The 27,336-nt window shown below is 32.9% G+C and overlaps 1 protein-coding gene across 20 annotated transcripts in view; it reads left to right on the forward strand.

The window, feature by feature from the left end:
- Positions 1 to 27,336, forward strand: part of LOC148599731 (uncharacterized) — a 213,592-nt gene that overhangs the window by 172,262 nt on the left and 13,994 nt on the right. For 15 of the 20 annotated variants that reach the window (XM_088559211.1, XM_088559222.1, XM_088559214.1 and 12 more), the window contains 13 exons: positions 838 to 882; positions 2,161 to 2,178; positions 3,823 to 4,386; positions 6,097 to 6,153; positions 13,239 to 13,271; positions 16,715 to 17,281; positions 18,351 to 18,455; positions 20,710 to 20,763; positions 22,205 to 22,399; positions 23,624 to 23,830; positions 24,231 to 24,428; positions 25,607 to 25,675; positions 26,604 to 27,194. In XM_088559211.1, the coding sequence (XP_088415337.1) occupies positions 838 to 882; positions 2,161 to 2,178; positions 3,823 to 4,386; positions 6,097 to 6,153; positions 13,239 to 13,271; positions 16,715 to 17,281; positions 18,351 to 18,455; positions 20,710 to 20,763; positions 22,205 to 22,399; positions 23,624 to 23,830; positions 24,231 to 24,428; positions 25,607 to 25,675; positions 26,604 to 27,194 (2,703 nt within the window). The remainder of the gene's footprint in view (positions 1 to 837; positions 883 to 2,160; positions 2,179 to 3,822; positions 4,387 to 6,096; positions 6,154 to 13,238; positions 13,272 to 16,714; positions 17,282 to 18,350; positions 18,456 to 20,709; positions 20,764 to 22,204; positions 22,400 to 23,623; positions 23,831 to 24,230; positions 24,429 to 25,606; positions 25,676 to 26,603; positions 27,195 to 27,336) is intronic. The other 5 variants (XM_088559217.1, XM_088559219.1, XM_088559218.1 and 2 more) reach the window with 5 other exon arrangements.

Here is a 27,336-nt window from a genome sequence, read left to right on the forward strand (position 1 = left end):
AGTGACATGATGTTGACGGCCCTTTATGTTTTCTCCCTATTTTTCATGTTGAAATTAAATATTCTTAGTCTTTCTATGAAAGATTACATTCATCTTCAGAGATAATTGTTCGTTGTTCGTTTAGCTAACCTGACTGAAGGCCATGTGTGCTATTGCCATCACATGGCTTCCGTCGATGTCGTCCGTTGTCATCGTCATCGTCCGTTAACAATTTTTCACAAATCATCTCCTCTGAAACTACTGAGCGGAAATATATAAAACTTTTAGAATTTTGATCCGTCCACTGTTACTAACATTAGAACAGTCAGACAGGATATTTTTGCATATTATATCTCCAAAATTGTTAGGTTTAGCCAAATTCTTTCAGTTGCTGAAATGATCCTTATTATAAGGCCTGCAAAAGTCTCCAGGGATCAAAGTTGTCAAATGACTGCTTGTAAGAGTCATTGCCCTTGAAAGATGAAAGATGGCTATTTTTTATACAGTTTTCAGCCAATATCTTGAAAACTATAATAAATAGAAATAAACTTTCAATTGCCAAAATCATCCTTATGATAAGTGCTACCAAAGTCTTCTATTACCAAGTCAATATTGTTAGACCACTTCTTGTTAAATTGATTGCCTTTGAAAGACAAATTTAAGTAGGTGAGCGATCCAGGCTCTTTATTGCATAGTTCTGCAAAGTCAACGAAGGTCAGACCACAAGCATTCAAACCAAACTAATACAATTCACCGTATTTCAGAAGGGTCATTGAAATATATAGAGTTCCTATATAAAATTGACGCTTAGGTTACACATGGAATTATTTAATGAGTATCACTTTTTCTCCCTTTCAGTGCCGAAAGTTCCACCACCAATGAGAAGAAGACCCCGCATTGGAGGTATTCATCCGATTCATTTTATGCACCAAACATGTATATTACAACAAATTCTTTGAAAAAAATAAATTAATTTGATATATAGTCAAGCTAAACAATAACTTATAACGATGTTCCTTAGAAAATGAAGCTTTTGAGACATCAGTTATGATAACAATATGTAAAAAGCAGTTGGAAAAAGCCACCAATAAATACAAACATTCCTTTTTATCTGATTGTAAAACTTCATTTTAGAAACATATGCAGGGAATACATGATATTACTAATTGTATTTACAGTAAATATTTATGTTATATTTTCTCTCTAATTGCTACTTCTTTTTTGCCTTCCACATAATCACTTAAACATATTTTTTTACATGAGTTGTCTGTTGTGTCTTTGTAAATAGTTTAATGTATTGTTAAAATTTGTATATTTTAACGTTGTGAAGCTTGCTCTAAATATGTGTGTTTTATCTATTTGAATATTGGCACACCAATCACCTATCTCAACCGAACACTCTTTAAGTGTAAGTTTTTGTAATTATAAGAATCAGGCAAAATGGGGGAGATTAGAGACATGCATATTAACGTCCCCTCCGATCTGACAATATGATTTCACCAAAGCTGCTTTCTCTTTTAGAAAAAAACCATTATTTGATCTCTACATCACTGGATTTGCTCAGAAATGTTTCAATAGAATGTTAGAAAAATGAGGTTTTTGACAGAGTTATCTGCCCTTTAAATACTTAGTTTTAGTGCTTTTCAATGAAACTATATCTCATTTTCTCAAAATAATATTGAAAATGTATGTTTTCTTTGATTTTTATGGTGAAAATAGGCAAATTATCAGATCGGTGTGTTTTTGACATGCATGTTTCTGATTTTTCCTTTTTTGCCTGAATCTTACAAATACTTGCACTAATTTTCTTTTATATAGTTACATCATATGTACATTTGATATAGTTCTTTGCATGGATATAAAGAAGTGCATGTAACAGTATAGCCATTCCAAAAAAGTCCAATATCTTGCTACCAGCAAAACCTATGTATAAGAAGTAATTGGGAAAAATATATTTTTTTAAATATTTACATGTAACTAATGGAGAAACAATTTAAGCTTTAACAGTATTTGGGTCAAAACAGCGAACAATATTTATGGTAGGTACAGTTAATAGAGTAGTTATGATAGCAGGGAACAGACATTAATTTTGGACTTACATGTATGTATGTTTGTAGTTGGCAGATGTAATCTGGTTGTGTAAACGTATAATTGATTTCTAATCTTTTTTTTTTACAACAGATACTACACCAGCAACTGGTATGAAAGTGTACTCTGATTTACGTTTAAACAGAATATCTTATAGTGTTAATAATACATTTAGTAGTATCCAACTAAAAACAGAACTGTTGGTTAACTTTCTTATATTTCTTAACGATCAAGAACTGATAAAGTTAGCCGTAGTCAGATGATCGGTATAAATTAAATCATAGTCTTATCGTTAAATTGGATAAAAAGTGATTTACTTCAAAAAAGAAAGTCGATAGGTATGATCTTAAATGTAGTGCTATTTCATGATTTAATCAGGCAGTATAATAATAAATAATGAAACCATAAATCAAGAAAGACCAGCGGCGAAACATCCAAATTTGTATTGGGTCAAATACATGGCGAGTCAGGTGCCTTGCTAAAAAGGGGATATGGGTCAGTAGCCATGCAGTGTAAATATGTTTTTGGTTTTACAATGTAGTGTAAATTTGCAAACATTGGCACGCAGATAATCGCACATGCCGCATCGACTGTTACGCCTCTGATAACACGAAAAAAAGTATAATCAGATACTTATTAGACTGAAATGTTATCACAATTTGTTAATTGTTTTATTTTCATTTTGAGATTTATATTTTCATTCAATATTTAATGTTTTGCCTGGTTCTTGCACAGTACTTGTATTTTGGAGACCTGAAATGATACAAATGAAGATTGACAAAATTGTATTCATGCAATATGATTCAAAAGTTTTGTTATTTGTGTTATTTTGTTAACCAAAACACTGCGTCATCATGTCTCGTTCCGAAGTTTGATTAACACAATGGTTCTGTTTATACATCCATACTAATCTATGTTATTAATCAAAATTAAGTGTCGGTACAGTGTTTTACCAATTAACTTTTTTGAATATCGTTGTCGTTGCTTTTGTTGTTTAACCTATGCAAATGAATTTGGGTTGCACGTGCAATACTATAAAAAATAATAGCTACTATGTTTTTTTTAATGAAAGGTAAGTGCAAAACAATATTTTGGAGGTTTATAGCATTATTCAATAACAGATATTTCTAGTACTTATTTAATTGGTATATAATCAGAATTATATTTGCTGTTATTTTAATTTTTTATTAGATTGATGTTTTTTTTTTCATTTAGAACTAAGGTCATATTGAAATCTTATTCGATAGAATGCACTGTCGTCTGTGTCGTCATCGTCGCCATCGTCTAAGACGTCGTTCGTAGGCATTTGGTTTTCAGGCAATAACTTGAATACTAGTTGGTCGAACTTTATAAATTTATAGCAAGGTTTTAAACCAAACAATTAAGGTTGTTGATTTTACGTGTTATGGCTCTAACTGCATAGAAAGAGGGACAAAAAGAGAGCAAAAAAGTATTTTATAGAATTAAACTATATAATCAAGTTACATAGAAGTGACCACATTGATTCTGGTCAAACTCTTTTCATGTGTCAAATACATAATTGAAATTAAAATTAAAAGCTGTGTCAAGTTTGAATGATGTGTTCTAACTTGGCCAAACCGTTCAATCGTTTCAAGCTGCACCGCGCGAAGCATTTTATTTAGTCTGCTAAACAATCATTATAGTTGCTCTATCTACTATTAGAACTACCTTTTCTCTCGATTTTTTTTCTTTATTTTCATTGTCATTTTAACATTTTCACTTTTTCCAAAACAGATTGTGGATTATCAAAAACAGACTTGGTTATAATTCTCGATGCATCCACAAGTGTAGGAGATGATAACTTCAAAAAGATGCTGCAGTTTTGTAAAGACTTCCTTTCAACTGCTGACATTGACTCCGGAAACGTTCGTGTTGGGATTGCAACTTATAGTACTGACGTAAGAATTGACTTCAATATCGGAGAATTCACATCTACAAGTGATGTCCTAAACGCGATCGATAAAATTATATACACGTACGGAAGTACCAACACGGCAGACGCTATCACAACCATGGCTACCAAGATGTTCGGAACCGCGGCTGATCGTGATGATGCTCCTAACGTTGCCATTATATTAACTGATGGTATTTCAAACATCAATTCTAGAAGAACGATCCCAGAAGCTGAGAGAGCGAAAGCCAATAATATTAAGATCTACACAATTGGTATCGGACTTATGGACACAAAGGAAGTGTTTGCTATAGCATCTCCACCTCATACGGTCCACAGCTTTAATGTGCAGAACTTTGACGAACTGAAAGGACTTGACCAGAAAATCTTCTCATCAATCTGTCCAGGTATGTTTGTAATGTCATTCATTTAACTTAATGTTGTAGATGCCCCCTAAAACGATTACTTTGAACGTAACTTCAATACAATATTTACCTGCACTGTTGTTGAGATCAACTCATTCATTGTCAGATAAGGTTACATGTTGCTTACACGTATTTCATCTAGTATGATAAATATGCTATCTGGAAATATAATATGGAAGGAACATTAGTAGATAACATAAGACCTCTCGTACCTTCTTGTCTACGATCAATTGTTTGTGTCATTTGCAAATAGACCGACATAAACCGAAAATCACTAGATCGTGATTTGGTAGACTATTATTTAGTTTTGATGCAATGGTCTTTGGCATATGAATGTTTACTCTAGAGACTACTTTTGATACACAATTTATTCCTTTTAAATGCTTGATTGATTGATTGATTGATGGGTGTTTAACGATAAAACAGCAATACTTAAGCTATATCCGGGCGATGAATATGAAATGGATGTAAAAATTAACATGAAATGATGATGAAATGATAAATAGGATGAGACACAAGGATAATAGGGTCGACGAGTTTCGATTGCAACCTGAAATATGGATAGGTGGGTAGGGTCAGATAATTCAGCCTTCTGAAGTGAAGCCGGGGCTCCTCTTCCTCTCGAATACCACAGCAAGGTTTTGTAACGATCGAGAAACGTGACATTTTTTACGTATTATAGCCTGACGACCTAAGGTTATAGCATGCCAGGGTTATCCAATTTCACCTCCTGGGACACACACACAACAGTTGCTGTGGTGGCAGAGCGTCCCAGCCCCAGCTAGAGTTCTGAGCGCTATTTAATCGCCTTTAGCGACAAGTTTAGCGGCTTATTCGTTTGACACCCGGACTCGCACGAGGCTCTCTTATATGAAAGGAAAAACTAAATGTATTGCGTATATGATATGTTTATAATTTAAAATTTCTCAGACCATTATTTTTAAACCAATGCTGTTTAATGTTTTTTAGTCTTCGTTATATGTTCATTCGAATCATTCCAGTCAGTGAATATCTGGTGGAAGTATACCCATTTTTTTCTATGAAATTTATTGATAGCTGAAATCAAAATGTAGTCACAATTAGGTGTTTTTGTTTTCTCGTACATCATGTTGCTATTTCAGAAGTAAGTCGACAGTATTTGATATGTCCTTCTACTGATCAATCTTATAACATTTTAAAAGGATGTTAATGATTCAGAAACCAGGCAGTTGGTGGAGCATGACATAAAAAAGCCATGAAAAAAAACTATGTTATACAACCGTTATTATGGTACTGCCTGATTTTAAATGAACAGCCTCGTAAATCCAACAGTATGACCAAATATTTAAATGAAACTAAATCCGATTAAATATTTATGAGGAAATCAATTTGTTGGAATGTGAAATAATACAAAAAATCAAAGCTTAAACAGTTTCAATGAAATCCTTATCAAGTACTGTCTATTTATTTGTGAATGTCTTGTTAATAGGAAGCAGCTGTTCGTAATGATAAATTACATTTAGCTTCTAGTGTGCACCATAAACGACAAACAATAAAAAAAGTAGTTGATTTTATTAAGTAATTTTTCTTTGGAAAATGCGTTGTTTATTCGGAATTAAAACAAAATATATTAAGTAATAGTATAAAAAAAATATTGGCTGCTTTCTTTCATGTGACTGTCTAAATACATGCATATCTGTTTGTTAATATTAGGACGCGCTACACCACCATCTTCTACAACAACGGAACGTATTACGCCCACTCCAAGAGGTTTGTATATGCAGGTCATGGTGTTATCTTTGACAGATATTTTCTTAATAGATAGTGTATTGCTTTGCTGAGTGATTTTGAAATAACTGACCTAATCGCTTAACATATGCTAAAGTTTACCCATATATTGTACGAATTAGGCAGTGATTTTGAATACAGTCTTTAAATTACGTATGAATTTAAATACAAAAAGTTCTTTTAAGTAGTAGTCTTTATGAAAATCAGACAAAAGTGATTCATGCATATCAAAAAAGCCCACTCAATTCATATTTTGTTTTGTCCAGAAAGAGTTGCCGACTATATAACTTCTCTTAGTTTTTCATTGGGCTTTGCACTTTTGAGATAGAATCAACGAAGTTTGTTTATAAAATTGGCACTTTTCAGGAGTTATCGTTCTTGATTTGGTTGATATTAGTGGATATGAATGTGTGGTTTTCTTAAAAGTGCAGATCAAAATACAAAATAGGACAAGTATTATATAAAAATGCAGCATGTGAAGATATGAAATAATATCATTTGTTCGATGGGTTTTTCTACACCATTCATCACCACTACTACAATGTCTGAATTTTATATGGACTGATACTAAAATGAATATTATTGATTCTCCGAAAAAATAGTTTGAATTGGTGCTACATTGAACGCTACGAAAATTTGTTATAATGACAACTTTGTCTTTTCTATGAATACATTGTTATAAAAGTTATTCAAATGTACTTAATTTTCTTTTTGGGGAACATATCGGGGAACTTGCTTATGAAATGTATGGTCCCAGATCAGAACATATCACTGTCTGGTTCTTACATTATCCGCAACTGATTAATTTGTTATATAGATGACACTTTCCCAATGAAATTGTGTTATGAAATGTTACATGATTTGATTATTTATTACAAATTGCTGTATTTATGATGTATATATGTATAAGCCTGTTTGAAAAGATAAAACATTTTGTATGCAGACTATTGGCAATAAAATACCGACGCGTCAGCAGTGGGATGATTAAAATTCGTAAAAATCCCAAACGTGGCCTATTAAGCATGAATCAGAGACGATCTACAGAATGACTCTTAATAAGGGTAACTACAAAATTACTGAGAATAAATTCAATTAAATCAAGTCAAGTCAAAATTAAATCTGGCAAAATCGATTTTACACCACCGGAGCAGCTTGTATCACAATGGTCCTGACATTTCAAATAAGACGGTGGGCTAAATCCAGGTCTTACAACGCCGTTAAAACAATTTGTTTTTAATGGAGGTCACAAAAACGTCGAGACACATATTCGAAATTATTACACATACATATATATTAAAGATAGACAAATGTATTTCATGAAAGTGTCGACGGAAGATCGAGTCAGTTGGTTGCAAACGTTTTTTTTATGAATCATCCATTAAAGTTTTTAAAAACTATTTAACACTTAACATTAAACTATTTGTTAAACAAATGAAAGTTAAATATTAATTTACTGAAATTGTTACAGTGAAACACGCTACTTAGAAAGTACTACGAAATGTAAAGAACAAGGACGAAACTTTTTGATATGTTGATGATTAAGCAAGTTTGTTAGCTAATTTTGATACATAAATCACGTAGATTTGAGGTTGTGACATGAACTGTTTAAAATGCAGGGCCCAAAAAGGGTCCAGAAACAATCATTGTCCTAATGTCCGGAGAGCAATGTAAGATCCCCTTTGAAGTTTACTGCAAGGTGCGATACAATAAGAAGGCAAGTAATGAATTTTGGGTACATGTATTTGACTGAGTAGGAATTCGGGGCCAAAAGCGGTCACATCATTTTTGATCAAACTCATATCCTGTGTCTAACATTTAATTTTGATACTGATTCAGGACTGTATCAATTAAGCTTGAATTGTTTTTTATACTTATTGGCATTGAACCATGAGTTCAAATCGGTTTCAATAGTATATGTTAAATATATCAAGATATGTGTCCATGGTATTAGGTAACAGTATTGTTTGGAATTGCAATGCGCACAAATTGTTATATGTTTAGGTCTTATTTAGTGTAACTGCATATTAACTGTTTATTGTTCTTAAACATCTTTATCATGTTTATCTTCTGAGGTATAGTGAGGGAGATAAACATTTGGTAATATGTTAAAAGAGTTCATTAAAATCAAAATATGTGTTTTATACTTTTATAGTTATTGTATACTCAGTCTTTGGAATTTATTGATTTTTTTTTAATTTCTACACCAGATGCGTAATTAATAAATTGATATAAATAAAAAATAGGTTTTTTTTGGGGGACATTTATTCATTTTCATTTTAATAATACTGCCTATATTATCATAGGTGTATCCAGTGGACGGGGATGGTGGCATGAGCCCGCTTATCATCAAATTGTAAAGTGTTCAAAGTGTTTAATTTTTTTGTCAAAATCAAAAGATACACAGAGAGGAAATGCACAGTTCATTTAATTATTCGTTTATTTAAGAATTGGCTATGATAAAAATTTTGTCTGTTCAAAAAAAAATAACATAAATTTTCCATGTGCATATTGTTTATTGTGCGAAGTGATTTTTTTCAAAAGACAAAATTTTTATCATAGCCAATTCCTATGAATTAATTTTAAAATATATTTTTATCTTTAAACATGAGAAAGAGTAATCAAGGGAATCGAGGTTATAGCGGTAATCAAAAGAATGTAATTCAGGGACAATTACCAGACATGGAAAACAGACATACACAACAAAGAACATTAATTAAAATCATACATACAAAGTAACAAAAACAAATGAGCAACTCGGACTCCACAAAAACTGGGAGGATGGACTAGGTGCAGCGGTAGGGTAAGCGTCTGCTTTTCTTGAAACACCCGCCCAGTTGCTCAGGAAAAGTCAAGTCCGGGGTAGACAAACGAAGAAAGGAAAACTATGACCCGTTGAATAAATCAGTTTTCATGGTGCAGATGGATACACTATAACGATCCACGGGTTCATGATGACTTCATAAAACTTCTGTAGTGATAACTTCAATCTTGTAGCAACAAAACTCTGCTCCAGAAGCCTATTTGTTAGAGTTCTAGCGCGATACAAATAGTCTGCGTAGTTTCGGCAAGCTCTGGCTTAACGTATGAATTGTGATATGAACACTCCATACGCAGGAGCCGAAGGGATGTTGCCATAGATGAAAGGAAAGTTGATAATTCTGAATGCAAAGTCGTCATGTTTGTCGTGAAGTTTGGTCAATAGTTTTCCTTTACCATCGATTTCTAAGTGTAGGTAAAGATATGAGGCTAACTTCACAGTGTCTGTAGTATCCTTTATCTCGAGTCCTTTTGGGTAGATGTGGTGTATCAAATCCCCGAAATTAGGATTGTTTAAAGATAGTACATCTATATAGCGGAAACTGAGATTGAAGGATCAAGCAAAACGATATTCTTTCTTTCTGATCAGATTAGCTATAAAGTCAGCCTCATAAAAGCGAAGGAATGGGTCTGCAAGTAAATGAGCACAATTTGTTTCCATTGGAATGCCGACCGTTTGTTGAAAAATACGTCCACCACCCTGGACAAATATGTTGTCGATTAAAAATTCCAGCATTTTGTAAACATCTTCCTCTGTATATTTGGACGATGATTTGGAATTATTTCTTACAAAGTATGAGGAATCTCTACCTAGAACTATATATTTGCATCTAGGTGTACCTTCTTTTTGGGGAAAAACAACGATGAATAATGTTTTTTAATCGGGATTTTAACTGAGTATGGGGAATAGGAAGTATGCAGTGTTGAAAAATCATAGGTTTTAATGCTATTGTATTCATTATAATTATATTATAATTGTCTTGAACTAATTGTCTCCAAAAGATCTTTCGAATTTTTCAGGATCCACATTGAATAAATACCACTACAGGTGTAATCCAATACATAGGCGGTAAATCACAATCATCGTCCTTGGAAGAGAGACCAAAAGAGGATAGCACAGATTTATGGTTTTACACAATCTCTTCTTTGGAGAGTGTGGTAGCAGTATAGGTCTTATCACTGCATTTTCTACGTCTACCTCTGATAATAAACATTGGATGTAAAACGTTTTGCAGACAAAAACAATGTTTATTATGGCTTTGTCTGCTGGTACGACAACATATTTGTCATGTATAGTAGACAATATCTTTGCTACATCGGGGTCTTTGACAACTGATGTAGCCTTGGCACTCATTGACCCACTTAAATATTTCATTCATTTCAATATTAAAAATCTCACGGCCTTCAACCACTCTGACAGAGAATCAATGTCTTCTTGTTCTCGTTTTTTCCATTTTCTTGCGTAGTCCTCGACGGCATCCATAAGAACTTTAAAGTTATAATTCCAATTTATGGAGTGTGGTTCACGGTACTTGGGACATTTAGAAAGGATATTACGCAGAGATTCGTTTTCGATGATGATTAAATCTCCCGTAACGACGTGACCAGAAGGACCACATTTGAATGGAGAGGTTTTCAAAGAACAGTCAGGTGGTTTAGGCTTGACAATAGCCTTTTATAATTGAAAATTTTGGATGCAATGGGTGAAGTATAGGAATATGAAATAATTGGTATGGATTTGTCTTTGAAATATGGGGGAATATTGTTGTGATGGAGAATGTTAGTCAAATAATTGCATCTATACCTTTGTTGACAAACGATAGTGGAAGAAATGATCGTTTTCTTCATATTGACTTTTCACACAAACTGGTTTAAAGAGTCATTGGAAACCAATATCCAAAATGATGGCAACAAGTCTGTATAATGACGAGGTGGGATAAGAAACAGGAGTGTGAAGACTTGTGTTGTAACGGAAGTGTAGTAGAGTGAGAGGTATAGTATAAAGTTTGGTTCTATTGTGATGAAGTCCAAGAGGTTTTTGTATGAAAGGAAGGAGACCATCTAGGGAGACATCGTGTAACTTAGGTGACGGATAGTGGCGATGGCCATGACTCCTTTCCCGTCTTGGATTTTTGTCAAATAAATTCATCACATTTATGCTACTGTTATATTGCATTGAAAGGTTTCTTATAGTTTTGATGTTGTCATTGCATCTGTAAGGTATTGCAGTACCTAGTCTGCGTATCCAGTACTCCTCTCTTTCCCTACGATAGTTTTTACTTAGAACGGGACTGTTCGTAGGATGGTAGTTTTTTTTTTCTAAAATACGAACTTTCATGGAGAGGACTGAATGATCTTGTTGATTAAAGTGTTGATAAACTCGGGAATTTGGTGGTGTTAATTCCCGAACGATCACCGCACATTCTTTTGTTTAATCGTTCCGTTGTTGCGTTTCTCCGACATATACTAAACCACATAAGTTGCATTCTAATCCATATATTAAGTTTGTTGATTTGCAATTTAAGTCATCGTGATTAAAAGTAGTTCTGAATTTAACTGAATAAGGGTGTGTCAATAGTTTTTGTCCATCGAGATACAACAAAACTATTTTAACTAATCAGATTACAGTATTTATCTCAACTTAATTTATTAAACTGTATTAAAACCACTACGAAATGTTCATTGATACGATCATTGTATCACAGGTTTGTCCAATATAGTCATACATAGATGAAACTTCGGGCATCCTTTGACTTGTTCAATTGAGGTTTGGATATTGGGTCAAATAAGGGAAATGATTAAATTGGAATTGTAAATTTCTTTGAACGGCTGCATTATGTGTCGGAATCTATTTCTATGTCGAATATTAACAACAATTCAAACTCAACGCTATTAAGTTTGAATATTGTGTCAATATTTACCCTAACTGCTCATGGGTGGACCACTCTGCCAATCATTTTATTTTAGCACGCAATAATATAGGTTCAAATATAATCGTGCGAAAGTGTAACATTTTTGAATACGTAATTACGAAAAAAAGCATTTTAAAACTATTAAAAATACTGATTGAGGAATTTTTTGTATCAAGTTATCAAAAGTTAATTGATTGACTCAAATGACAAAATCACAGTAATGAATGCAATAATTTCTGAATAAACAGAAATAAACGGTCCATTAATATTTTGATTACTAAGTTATAACCCTATATAAATCTTTGTCTCTCCATTTGAAAAGCTTTCTATATAAAGATTGATGATCTGCTTTGACATGTACTGAAAGTAAATGAGTAAACTGTATTTCATAAGCAGGGCTCGACCATCGTAGTTAAAAAAAAATAAAATATTGCAATAAATAAAAATATCTATATTTAAAAAAAAAAAGTTTCGTGACACCAAAGTGACTAATATTTCCATAATCATTCATAATCATTAAATTTATGACTAGGAAACTAGTGTTTAAGAATATCAATTCTCTACTTTTTTCATTTCAATAACTTTTTGATAACCCACATGATAAATCAGATATCGAGCATTCAAAAAAGAAATCAAACGTATTTTAACAAATATTTAATTTTAATTGAAATATATGTAGATACACTGAAACCTAAACATATCATTGGCTAAAAATCATTCCGTCGGAAATGACGTATTACGGAAATTGCGTATGCAGTTATGAAGTGAATGTTTAATTTTCAAATGCAGACGCACGGTGATGTCAAGCATATTCACGATGGTCGTGAAATCAGCTATATAACATTATACCTGTGCATTTTCCAAAAAGGTCAAAGGTTATTGAGTAGAAATAACTCTGTCCCCATACACATAGCCGTAAAATAAATCAGTCAACCTACAGCATGATCTCTATTCATTATACGTCATTATACTTCATTCATTATTAGCATGTCATAACATGAAGTCATCAATATCATATTTTTTTTTTCATAACACCTTTAACACGTGTTAATTTTCTTCTTTTTTATTTTTATTCCAATTTTACAGAATACAATGTTGTAATTCTTTCATTTATGTTAATTGAATTGTTGTATATATTTGGGTGTACCTACAAAATAGTGAAAAAAGATCTTAACAAAAAATGTGCATGTAAGTTTTAATACACATGTAAAACCATAACAGGTAGTTTTAAAATTTATAGCTTGCTTTTATCGATTCTGATTCCCCTTTTCTTTTTTTATAGAATCTCTCCATGCTTGCTTCTTGTGATAACTCATTTAAATTTCTTTATTTTTTCAGTTACCACTTCAATACCAGTAACAACAGTAGCAGGTAAGTTGATGATGCTTTAGTTAATCTCTCTATCAAGTTATATACGTGTCTGTCGTTCAGTTTAACGTAGTCTATTGCACTACACAAGCATTGATGTAGCACATGTATGGGGTGTAAATGTACTTCCTAAAATATGCTTTATCGGGAATTAGGAAATAAAGAATGAGGGTAACCTGTTAGAGAACGGGAATTTTGAATAGGGATTATAGGAAAATCAATTCAAAATTAAAAATTAAATTAAAATTTGTAAAAATAACATTGAATTTAATCAAATACAATTAAGTTTAAATTTAAAAAAAAGCAAACCACATTTATAATAAAAGAATATGAAAAAGAAAATTCAATCAGGATTAGTGAAATGTGGAATAGCAAATTGTATGATAGAAAATGGCGTGAATACGATTCTAGAGATGTTAATGTTTAGTTTGAGATATACATGTATTCAATTCGCATATCTTATTGTAACAATCTAACAAATATAAATACATTTATGTAAAAGCAGAGGACGCTTATCCTACCGCTGCACCTAGTCCAAGCTCCCAGATTTTTTTTCCATTTTTGTCTTTTTTTCCATGTCTGGATTTTGTCCCTGAAGTACATTCGTTTGATTTCCGCTATAACCTAGTTCCCTTGATTACTCTTCAATGTCTGGTCTTTGTTCCTGGATTACATTCTTTTGATTTCCACTATAACCTTGGTTCCCTTAATCCAGTTTTATTTAATAATGATGTAGACTTTCGGACTTGTATTCAGTTTTGATTCTGAGTTTTTTTTTATGCAATACGTATCAGTGGTCCTTTTCACAAAAAAAAATCGTAAGTGTAAAATTAGTCGTAAGTTATGACGGCACAGTTTACCAAAGTATTGTAACATCATAACTCATGACTTATTTTACTCTTACGAAGTTTTGCGAAAATGACTACAGTTATCTACTACGTTAATCGATTTTCAAGTTAACTGACTACAAAGCAACTTTGGGATTATTTTTTTTTACAATTATATCCCACTTTTCAAGTAATAATTGGTTTTAAACAGCTCTATATAAATGTGTGCATATATTAAGTGACAGTTTCCGTGCGAATTAGGCAGTGGCTGAACATGTATGTGTCGAAAAAAAACACCGTTTTTGAAAGTGTATTTTTACTGTTTGCTTCGTCAGAATCAAGGAACCAAAACGAGATTTGTCAATTGAGTTATTTTTTCATTGAAATGCACTGAAATGAACCAAAAAAAAACTCATTTTCCTAGCCTTCTGATAAAGTTGCAGAGATCAAATAGCTGTCATTTCAAATACAGAAAGCATCCTTGAGTGAAATTATATTCTCAGATCGCTACACTGCTCCATCGGATGAAATTGATACAGGGAAGATAAAGTAAACTTGTCGAAGGGTCTTAAAAATTCCAAACGATATCAAAACTGTCAAATTTGCGATGCAAATGTTTGGTCGTTTCCTCCGCGGGACTCGAACTCATATATCGTGTACTAAGTTACAGCCCTAGATTAATTCTACGAGGAGGAATGACCCGACCAGCGAAAGCTATATTTTAATAAAGCCTAGCTGGCCAAGTGGTCTAGAGAGCTGGACTGTGCGAGGCGGTGTTGCTATAGATATCGCAGCGGTACGAGTTCGAGTCCCACAGAGGGAACGACCAAAAATCTACATCACATGTTTGACAGTTCTAACATCGTTGGGAATTTTTCAGACCCTTCTATATATATGTGAGTGTATATGTTTAACATGGCTAAAGAAAGGAGACTTGTCTTGTATATTTTATCATTACATTTTGTATATTTAAGATTCAATTTAAACAACTATTTGGTTTTTTTTGACAAACTGATATTTTATGATATTACACGCTTCTTGACGTTTTGATTACAGGAGATAAAGCACAGCTGACGTCGGCTGTGTATATTTACTACAATGTTGTTCCCACAGCAACACTACGGACAAAATCCAATATTAATTGGTCAAAAATGTATAATCAACATATTTGGTGAAAACAAAAACATATAATATAAAACATAAAAAAATCTAATTATACTTGACTCGAGCTCACTGGATGCATATAAAAACCAAGATAAAGTGTAACTAACGGAATTGGAAATTTGAACAGAAATGTCTACAGAGAAATTCAATAAAACAATTATAGTCAATATTTTTTAGCTTTTAGCCTTCAATAAAACTTGATATTGCACGCATTTAGCTGCCATAGTATATAAAATGCCATACTTGTCTTAAACATTTTAGAACTGTGTTTTTATTTAAATACAAAAATAACAATATAGTAATAGGATTCATTTAGATATACAGTTCTCATGGAGTAACCTATCATCATCGATAGTAGAATGGACCATATATATATATAAAGATATAAATCCAAAAATGGTTTTCATTTACATGGAATTTGTTAAACTTATAAATGTAATGTTATTGCAGTAAAATATACCTGTACTAACAAAATATAGTAGTGTCAAATGTTCAAAATATAATTTAAAATATTTGACTCGATGGAATATTGAATATTGTGTATTATTTTGTTTCAAGTGTTCGGGGTTTGTAATCTGCGCCATAGGAGTATTATGTTTGGAATATATATGCCATTTGTTCTAATAAAGATTTTGCTTGAAAACAGCAATTTAAAAACAGCCGTATCATATCTGAAATATAACAAATTTGTAGTGTTTGAAAAAAAGTATTAAGTAGAACTCCAGCTAAAATGCGATTCATGGGTAAAAAGTCTACATATTTTTATTTTTGATATTTTGTTTGAATTCCTATAGTAAACAGAAATTAACATGCAGTTTTTCATATAACCCGTGTTCATAAGAGATAAAAATTATATAGAATGCACTGTAAATTTCAAAATAAAGGGAGATAACTCTGTAAATGACACTCAAATACAATAGAATCCATTGGATTTTCGATGTTGATTATCTCCTAAGAGCAGGCGGATTTGAATGAAAAGTTACATATTTCATGGCATAGACCCGTAAAACAACTTAATTACAAAAATAAAAATATGTAGCTTTTTTTTAGATTTTGCATGATTCTTACAAGGACTGCTACTTAAATCAATCCAAATAAGATATAAGTTATGACATACAGGCACTGTTATTAGCAGGTTTTAACTTCCATAGCGTGTAAAATTCCATTACTTTGTGAGGATTGAAAATCATAGATATCGTAGTAAAGCTTCAATCAATTTAAGCAGGAAGTAATGGTTTGGGAAACAAACGATGATATGTAATCAAAATTGAAAAACTGATATACGTTGAATGTGAAAAAATTCTTTTAATTTTTGTTCCGGATATTTAAACTGTACTAATTATCAATGCATGTTCTACTATACTTTATCAAATTGATGCTTCTAGATATGTTAATCTTCTACAAATTACCAATTTTTTTATGTAAGTATATTTCTGCTTTTGCTTTCATTACAAGGCTGTGGTTTAGCAAATGTGGACTTGGTTATTATCCTTGACTCGTCAACTAGTGTAGGGGAAGACAACTATGTTAAAATTCTTCAATTTACTAAAGACCTACTTAAAAGCTCCGACATCGACAACGGTAACGTTAGAATTGGTTTTGTTAGTTACAGTACCACAGTAACCGTCCACTTCCATCTGAAAGACTTCAAAACCAAAGCTGAAGTGTATAATGCTATTGATAACATCAAGTATATATTCGGTAGTACAAACACGGCTGCCGCACTGAGAACTATGCGAACGGACATGTTCACTGCACGTAATGGCGATAGACCAGACGTTAAGAACATAGCAATAATCGTTACTGATGGCGTTTCAAATATCAATGAACGTCGGACTATTCCAGAGGCTATGGAAGCTCATAACGACGGCATACATATATATGCCATTGGCATTGGTCTAGCCGATGTTAGGGAATTGAATGGTATGGCCTCACTACCAGCTGAAGATAATACATTCAACGTACAGAGTTTTGATGAGCTGGTGAGACTTGACCAAAATATTTTCTCATCAATTTGTTCAGGTAAGTGTATGATTAAATTTGGGGATTTTATGCTAATACGGGATCATTTACTTTGAAATAATTAATAAAGAAATCATGTTTGAACTTGGTGATCCTGTGCAAGGTTCACCGAAAATATATAAACTAGGGAATGCATGTACTTTCATAGTAATATTATCTGTCTCAATGTGCTGTCGTCGTCTCCCTGTTTTTTAAGTACCTCTCCGTCCGTCTTCGGATCGGGAAAAATAAGTATAAGTTGTGCCACATAAAGGTAGGAAAAAATACGCCGAGATTTTATTGCATTTATCAAGTATTTATACCTGATAACCTCCAGAAATAACTATCAAAGTGTTTTTAAAACTTGTCTTTTTTCGAAAGATCAAGTTAAGTTGAAATGCACTATAGAAAAATGACGGCAAAATTTTCCCTCACTTTTTGTTTATAAAAAATAGTAAAAAATATTTATGTCACAGATGCTATAGATATATTTGAAAAAATTTTCAGTAATTTACAGATGTATTGAAAACATTTGAGGCAAAAAGACCAAATTTAGAATTATGATGTGCCACCCTTTGCCTGATTCTTAAACAGAGTGGTACTTAACTTGCATGGTCTATAGCTATATCTCATTCACTATGTACATATACTACTAATTTGTTCACAAGCGAAATCAGTATTATTTTTCTACACTTATTTTCTAATTTTCCTGCTGTAGGCAGCTATTGTCTAGTAAAGAAATTATATAGGAATATATTTTATTTTCAACAAAAACACCAATTAAATATCGTTGATAACGAACCAATTGGCTAACGCTATCCTTTTTTAACTACCTTATTCAATTAGTTATTCCTTACACACTGACACATGAATATTTCGAGTAAAAGATTCTGGCTCCGTTTTCATAGCTAAGACGCCTATGATAAATTGGTAATTTCTCTCCGAATTAGTATATTTAGAAACCACCAATATTTCGGCCCTGTGTTTTTGATATTAAACACAAAAACCTTTTCTGGTTTCAAACTTTCCGAAATTGTGAAAAGACAATAACATAGTAACACCCATCTGACATGTAAATGTATCTGAGCAGGTTTAAGGCCTACAAGACGTCCGCGAACGACTCCAAAACCGACCCTAAAACCTACACCTAAACCGACGCAAAGAACTACCCGACGACCACCGGTCAAAACTACAGGTAACGAACAGTATATTTACAGTGTCGATCAACTGCCAAATGGTTAATTCAAGGCAAACAAATTATAATTATTTACATTATTCCGTGAACAAATATAATTTTGATTGAAAATATTTTGAATATGAAAAAGCTTTGTCAATGCCATCAGTGAAGCCTTTCTGGACTGTGTTCTACCAGAACTTTAGACTTTGGTCTTCAACCTGTAATATTAGTAGTCATTTTGATCTTTACTTTTACACAACAATATGTTTTACTCTGAATATCTAACTCAATGCTCTGAAATTGATAAAAAAAATTTGTGCATTTAAATGGTAAATCAGGACCCATTCTCATAAAACTTCGGAGTCACTTGACGAGACGTACATACCCTAAAACAAAATAAGCGTTTTTCACTACTTTAATATTGCATTGTGTATAGAATTGCATCGTCGTCGTTGTCACAGTCTGTCTTTGTCAGCACTATGTACTTATTTGTCTAACATTGTCTGTGTCTTTGTAAATATGTGATCGTCAGCAAGCTATAATAATGTCAGAAACAGGTGGATAAATTTACCTTTATACAATTTTAATGTTCCATATACAAGTGCATTTTTTAGTTACAGGTACCATTTTGTGTAAGAATCAGGCAATGAGTGGCACATCATATTTCTCAATTTTGTCTTTTTTGCCTCAGATATATTGAACACATTTAGAACACAACCGAAAAGCTATTCAAATTAATCCTTGATTATCTGTGACGTAGATATTTTGTGACTGCCAATTCAAGGAAAAGTGCGAGAAAATTTTCCCGCCGTTTATCAATAGTGCGTTATAAATCTATACAAACGCTTTGATGATTATTTCTGGATGTTATGATGTATAAATACTTGGATAATGCAATAAAATCTCATTTTTTTTCTTCACGTACCACACCTTATACACATTTTGCCTGATTCTTAGACGGAGGGGTACTTAAATAATGATCATAGAAAGATAATTGCTTACGTTAACTTTGTTTAAGTGAAGGAAATAACAATATAAAAAATTGTTTCAAAGTTTTGAGCAGCTCCCTCCTGAATTTTATATTTAGAAGATTACAGAATCTTGGGCAAGTTGTTAAGACTTCAGTAGAATTTTTTTTTTGAAAATCAATCATACCACTGAATTTCGAAGAAAATGTTACAGTAGTGTCTATTTCGTATCTCTGAAAAACAAAAACAGTTTTAAACAAAAATAATCTAATGCATAATACATGTCGAACAGATGTATAGTTTTTAACGTTTCATAAAGTTTTAATATATCTTTTTTATACGGTGTCTATATCTCATGCTCTGTTCTTGTTGCAAAACTCTGATTAATAAAAGCATTTCGTATACAGCTAAACCTGTCTTGATCTTGTTTCGTCTGGGTCGACAGTTCGAATTTCTCCCCACAGGGATTGCTACGCACCTTGGCGAAGGGCATTAAGTCGAAATATAAGGCTTTTTTTTTTAAGGCATTGCATTTTAATTTAATTCATTTGTAATTAGATAATTTTACAGTTTGTGGCTATTTGTTTATCACAGACATTAACAGTTAATTAAGCAGCGTAAAAAATTTATTGATTTTGTAATAATTTCTAAAATTAAATACCCATTTCTTCACAAAGTGTTGGAAATAATTTTGTCATCATATTAAGTAGTCATTGTAAAACTCAGACAGAAGGTGATTCATGCAAATCAAAAACACACCCAATTCAGTTGTATATCTTGTTCAGAAACAGTTACTGATCACATAACCAGTCTTAGTTTTGGTTGTTGCACTTTTGAGATAAACATTATATAGATTGTACATGAAATCGGCATTTTGCAAGAGTTATCGTTCTTGTTTCGGTTCCATTTGGTTTATTTTAGTGTGAGATAATTGTATGATTTTCTAAAAAGTGCAGATCTTAATGCAGAAATGATTATTGTTATGTGAAATTATAGCATATATGGACTGAAAAATCATCATTTGTTTGGTAGGTTCACATGAATCACTTGGCCATTGGTAGTGCCTGAATTTTATTTGGACTGGTACTTAAAAGAATCAATTTTATGCGTAGATTGGTATCTTAAAAGATCATAGGCAGGTTAATCTGTACACTTATATAACAAATATCGATTACTTCATACACACACATATATAATATTCCTCAATAATCGTCATTTGCAGAGTAATGTCCATTTGTGTATATTTGCTTTTATTTGTATGTGTATGCTTCATGTTATGTGTTTGTCTACGTTTCTGTGCTTAGAACGTGTTACAAGGCCTCCACCAACCAGACGTCCGGTTACTGAAAGGAAAACAAGTATTCGAGAATTCAGTTTTTATCTTATTGGGTTGCTTTATGACTGAGTTGTATCGAAATTCATTTATTGGGAAGGATTAGGGATGAAATAGTTGAGTGATATACTTGTTTTTGGAAAACAATTTTAAGACTAGTTTTATAGTTAAGAGGAAATGGTTGGGGAAAAGGTCAGATTAAATTTGACTGATGGGAATTTCTGGAGACTTTTTAAGAAGTGAGGTTCATGCTTAGCAATTATTTTTATACATATATTACATTTTACAGAATCTTCAGTCAGGGTCATTTTGGAAACAATAGGAAAGTCTATGGACAAAATAAATTAAGAGCCTTTCTGTTGAAGTATTATGCAAAATGTGTATAAGGCTAGGTACGTTGAGGAAAAGCACGTAGAGATTTTATGGTAGTTCCAAGTATAACTCATGACCTCCAGAACCCTCAAAGTGTTTTTTAAGATATTGATAAGTCAAATTTAGTTGAAATCCACATTTGGAAAGTTTTCCTACACTTTTGCCCTATAGAGCAGTAAATAATCCATCTACGTTATATATACTTCAGGATAAATTTCAATAGTTTTCCGGTTGTTTTCTAGATGTATTGAATGTATTTGAGGAATAAAAGACCAAATTTAGAAAAAAGTAATGTGCCATGCATTGCTTGATTACTACACAGAAACTCTGAGGAAAGTTTAGCATTTGTTGTAAAATGTAACAATAGCTTACATTATCTTATTGACTTTGCTGAAATAGTCTGAATCAGCTAATTGGCTCATCAACAAAATGAATTTAAGGAAAGGAATGGAAATGAGGGATAACATTTTATTTTCCCATGTTTTTCTTGTACCAAAATTCAATATATAGTCATGATGTTGTTTCATAAATGATTTTTTTTATTTTTATTTCCACGCATTTGATAAATAGAAGTTGCTTTAAGTTACCATTTGCTATAGCTCCAGTTATGTGGACTATACTTGATTACCAATCTAATTGTCTCATGACTGACATTTTATGGTGTCACAGTATTCACTATTAATATTTTAGGTAACAAGCCCTGACTTATCTTTTTTGGAGGTCCCCCCTTTCCCATTTTAAATACCCCTCATGTAAATAAAGACCGAAAAGGGCCCATCGTATCACTTCTTTCTCTACGAAACAATGTTTACAATGTGAAAACATATCTTTTCATTTTTATGACAAAGTATATTGGGTTACCATGATAACTAGTAAAAGAACAAAGAAATAAATAGAGAAAGGATAAATGAGTACCCAGGCAAATGTTCAACACATAAAAATCTTATGGTTTGCATCATATGATTATCATATGAACCGATCACCATATGCATATCTTATGTGGAACATTTTGCAGTGTGCATATAGACACACATCGTTAGTGATTCTTCTGGTCTTGCACTTCAGAAGTAACTGTTCATGATTTTTTTTTACAGTAAGTATATCAACAGGACCCACAATACCAACTACAACTGCAGAACCTCACGGATATGACATAGCGGTTTTGATTGACTCCTCGGTACCACAGCGATACTTTGGGTGGTTCAAAGACTTTGTCAAGACATTACCTGACCAACTGGATGTTGATAGTGGTGAAACGAGAATCGGTTTAATGAGATACAGTACAAACGGTAGGTTGTAAAGCAGTCTTGCCGCTCCATTCCGTCCTTCTGTCCGTGTGTCTATTCTTCTGTCACATTAATTGGTATTCAGTTTGTGTAATTTGTAACTCATATTTTTTTAACCAATATTATTCAAACTGTGTTTCTAGAAAAGCAGAGGCCGCTTACCCTACCGGTGCACCTGGTCCATGCTCCCAGTTTTTAGTGGAGTCCGAGTTGCTCATTTGCTTTTGTTACATTGTATTTATGATTTTAGTTACTTTATGTTCTTTGTTGTGTATGTCTGTTTTTCATGCCTGGTCTTTGGCCCTGGATTGCATTCTTCTTTTGATTACCGCTATAACCTTGGTTTCCTTGATTACTCTTGTATATCAAATATATACATGCTGTAAATACTCAGCTCCTATTATAGAATAGTTCAATTAATTTGTGATTATTCAATGATATAAACGGCACCTACTTTGTGTAATTTGTAACTCAAAAAGAATTAAAGCAATATTGTTCTACATTTGCACCATGATTATATGCATATATGCATATATGTGAATTATAGTTTATTTACGAAAACTTGACTAAAATTTTTTGAAACTTTAACAAATTGTTTAAAGGAACATGACGGAGAGCCAAATGGTTTTGGGAGGTTTTTGCCATACCCCATTTGGAAATAAGGGCCTTAAAGGGGGTTATAGGTGTTTAGAATTGATAGAGAAAACTTACTGTTGATCGGATTTTCATGATTCAAATGTCAATCTGTTCCTTATGACATTTTATTTTAAAAATTGTTTACAAGAGAGGCTGTTGTGGAGTTAAAGGGGGCTAAATTCGGCCTCGCCTAAAGAAAATCAAATTCATCATTTTTTTAAAATTTCGATTTATTTTATTGCATTCCCTAACGAAATCCCTAACGTTTTTCAATCATATTTCAGATATCTCTAACATGTACGTTTTCTAGTTATAAGGGGTCAAAGTCGCCATACCCACAAGAAAAATAAATATTTTTTTGTCCAATTTTTTTCGATTTTTTAAAATATTTTTTTATTACTCAATTTGAAATCCTTTTTCTGCATTTTGTAGTCAGATTTCAGATATCTCTGAATATGTTCGAGTAAGGAGAGGTCAAAGATGCCACACCCCAATAATGAATTCAATAAAAAAGGAGGTTTGTCAACGCCCTGCACCTCTGGATGCGCAACTGCACATTAATGATAGTTTTTTTTTATATTTTTCTTGAAGGTGATGTACAATTTAACCTCAAAGACTATGCAAATGACGCTAGAGGATTCAAGCGCGCCGTTAACAGAGTACAGTATCGTGGAGGCCAAACAAATACTGAAAGAGCTTTTGACTTGGCTAGACAACGAATGTTCAAAAGAGTGAATGGTGACAGGGACTATGCTAGAAACTTCATTTTACATTTGACAGCAAATGACAAGAGCGCCGGTAAGACGTACTTAAATATGTTTATTTCAAAGCAGGATGTAGTTTAACAGGTTTGTTTTTGCAGTGAGAGAGATTTTGAATCAGTAATTTCATTTTTTGTTAAAATTATCAGATGCAATGAGTTTTCAACTCAAAACGTTGTGTATATCCAGTTTGGGATCCAATCTTAATTAACACTTCCTTTTAAAAAAAAACCTTTTCTGTCAACTTGTCTCATTATGATATAAGTGCCTGGTTTTGAGATGGGTTGACTTCATTTTTTTATATACGTTTATGTATTGCTTGTCAAAAAAGTCAGAATATGATTTCTCATTTGAGGTTTCAATTCAGGATTTAGGTGTTTAAAAACTAACATCTAAATGGTATATTGTGATGCTTTTGATTTTCTAATCGTTTCTAGATACTAACAGAGCTTGGGCAGCGGCAGAAAGAGCCGAAGATGACGGTATATATGTGTACGCCGTCGGACTTAACATCGGTGACCGCACAGAAATTGATGAGTTATCATCCCATCCACTCAGTACCTATGAATATCTAACGAGAAGTGAGAGTGGTTTAAACAAAATTCCAGAACAGTTCAGATTCGCTCTTAAGGACGGTATGTATGTAAATTTATATATATGAGTTATCTTATCTTTCTGTTGATGTTGTTTGTTGGAATGGAACATCTAAGCTTTTATCTGAGTCCAACAATTAACATGTGTAACAAACATTGATACTGCGATATAATGGGATAAAATGAGACAGTACTAAAACATTAAACTCTTCCAATGTATAAAATTTAGTGTATGAAAATGTTCCCTCCAGAAAAAACAAATACATGAAAACAGCGGATAAATATATTAAACCACCCCCTGCAAACAAAGCTTGGGGTTATATAGAAATCACCCCGTCTGTCCACATTTCTTGTAAGAGCACGTCCTTGTAAACCGCTCAATGAATTTCTATAAAACTTGATTGGAAAGTTGGATATCACTTGTATACGTGCATATAGGAATATTGTTACTGTCAGAGGACACTAAATGGAGATAATCCAAATCAAGGGGTTTATATTTTCAAACTCCTCCTAAACCGCTCAAGGGAAATTTGTTCAAGAAACGTTGGGTATCATATTTTGATATGCATAAAGGATTATCTTTACTATCAGAAGACTGCAAATGGAGATAATTCAAATTAAGGGTTCTATATGTTTTAAACTTCTTAAGTGCAAGTCATCATACATTATAAATCGCTCAAGAAATTTTGATCAAATTTTATAGGAAGGTTTATTTTGGTTCCAAATGTTCTTTTTGCAAAGAGAAATGTAGATGTAATAACTGTTGGAAATTTTTAAAGGAAGATAATCCATTTTACGGGTTTTACAATGTGTAAACCTGGTAAGTGCAACTCCTCCTTGACTACTCAAGAGATTTTAATGAAACTTTATAGCAAGGTTGGGCAACATATGTTTATATGCATGATGAAATATAATTGTTCTTGTATGTCGCCAAAAGGAGATAATCCAACAAGCGTTTTACATATATGCCCATTTGAAGCGTCATATATGTAAAACGCTTGTTGGATTATCTGTAGGAAAACTTTAAAGGAAGGTAATCCATTTTACGAGTTTTACAATGTTTAAACCTCGTAAGTGCAACTTTTCCTTGACTACTCAAGAGATTTTACTAATGTATTAGTATTTCTATTTTCTTGGTATTTTACCTTTCGTGTATTGAATTAATTAAGCATTGTTAAGGCAATTTACTGCTTTGTTAAATAGTTTTGTCCATATTTCAGAGCCAAAGGTTGCACCACCGATGAGACGTAGACCGAGGATAACAACAACAACAACGACTACCACCACAAGTATGTATCATACATATACTTGGATTTCATTGCAAAATGCCGCTTGTTCGTACTTGTAGGTTTTATATTTGCATTTGTGATATTCATTTGTCACATTTGTTAAACTTTTTTCTGCATAACTAGTTTTTGAATCGCACTCAGTCAACAGAACAATCAAGAGAACTTGGGTTGGTTTAAAAATCAAAAGAAAGTAATATAAAAATAGGGTACAACGTTTCAAAAGCAAATAAGAAACCAGGACTTAAAACCACTAAAAACTGGAAGCATGGGCCATCTGCGCCGAAAGGGGAGGCGTCCTCTTGTTTTTCTAGAAACATCCGCCGAGTTCATTATCAATTATTACGTGCGGGGTTGACAAAAGAGGACAGGAAACTGTTGACGCGTAAAAAATGATACAATGGCAAAACTAAAGTAAGCTGTAATTTCTGAATTTGAACTTTTATTTGAGATTGAATATCTATACATATATTGTGTTTTGGAACATCTTCGTACATATAATGGTTCATATGCCACGGTTATTGGTTATAGCAACTGCAAAACAAAGAGGAAAAATGTAAATAAAATAAGTACAACAATTTAACAAATAATATATGGAAACCGTACACAAATTACACTTCAGGGAAGTAAAGCAAATATACCAAGTTCCACCAAAATGTGCACTTTGTTTAATTGCACTGGTAAGGAACACAGCTGTACCTATAACGAATTATAGCTTTGTAGGTAGACTATTAGACTTTGTAGATTAATCGACCTAAATTATATAACTTATGAAACAAAAGTCATGCCTGTTCCTATGATAGTCCAGGGGTATTCTCGTCACCTTTGTGGTACCTTCACAAAAATAATGCATTTTTAAACATGTTCCTGTCAGGTCATTAATACAATGAAATAAAACAAGATTAGTAAAGCATCTTACCTAATTTTGCAGCAACTACACAACCTCCAACAACTACACCTGGCCGTACAGACGGATATGACCTTGTTGTTGTTCTCGACTCTTCCGTGACCCCTGAACATTTCAAGTGGATGAAGTCTTTCAGCAAAGACCTAGTAGATAGACTCAGTGTTGCCGATGATGAATACAGAATCGGATTTTTAAGATACAGCTCTTATGCTAATCGTCAATTCGATCTCCGTGAGCATATAAAGAATCCAAGAACGATGAAACGGGCTATCGATAACATTGCATACCGCCCTGGTGGAACTAACACAGAGAGGGCGCTTGACTATGTCAGAACAAATATGTTAATTCCACAAAGAGGTGAAAGGGACTTTGCAAGGAACCATGTGCTGTTGTTAACAGGACAAGACAAGAGTTTGAACACCAACAATGCATGGAGAGCAGCCGAAAGGTTAGAGGATAGTGGAACAGGTCTCTTTGTAATTGGTATGGAAATTGGTGATCGCACTGAACTCGATGAACTGGCTTCCCACCCATTGTCAACGTACCAGTTTTTGACCAGAAGACGCAGTGACCTTGATGAGATTCCTGGTCTCATCGATGCTCGTTTGAAAGGAAGTAAGAATTCATTCATGGATAAAGTTCATGTTGTCACAGTTATTCCCAGGTTTCTAAATTATGTTTATAACAGATTTAATAACTTATATGAGGCAAGGGTAAGCTGTTTGAGGACGAAGTTAAATATATTGATATGTTTATG

This window comes from Perna viridis, chromosome 13 (genome assembly GCF_037379345.1).
Source record: "Perna viridis isolate PV_CMFRI_1.1 ecotype Kerala chromosome 13, ASM3737934v1, whole genome shotgun sequence".
NCBI classification, from domain to species: Eukaryota; Metazoa; Mollusca; class Bivalvia; order Mytilida; family Mytilidae; genus Perna; species Perna viridis.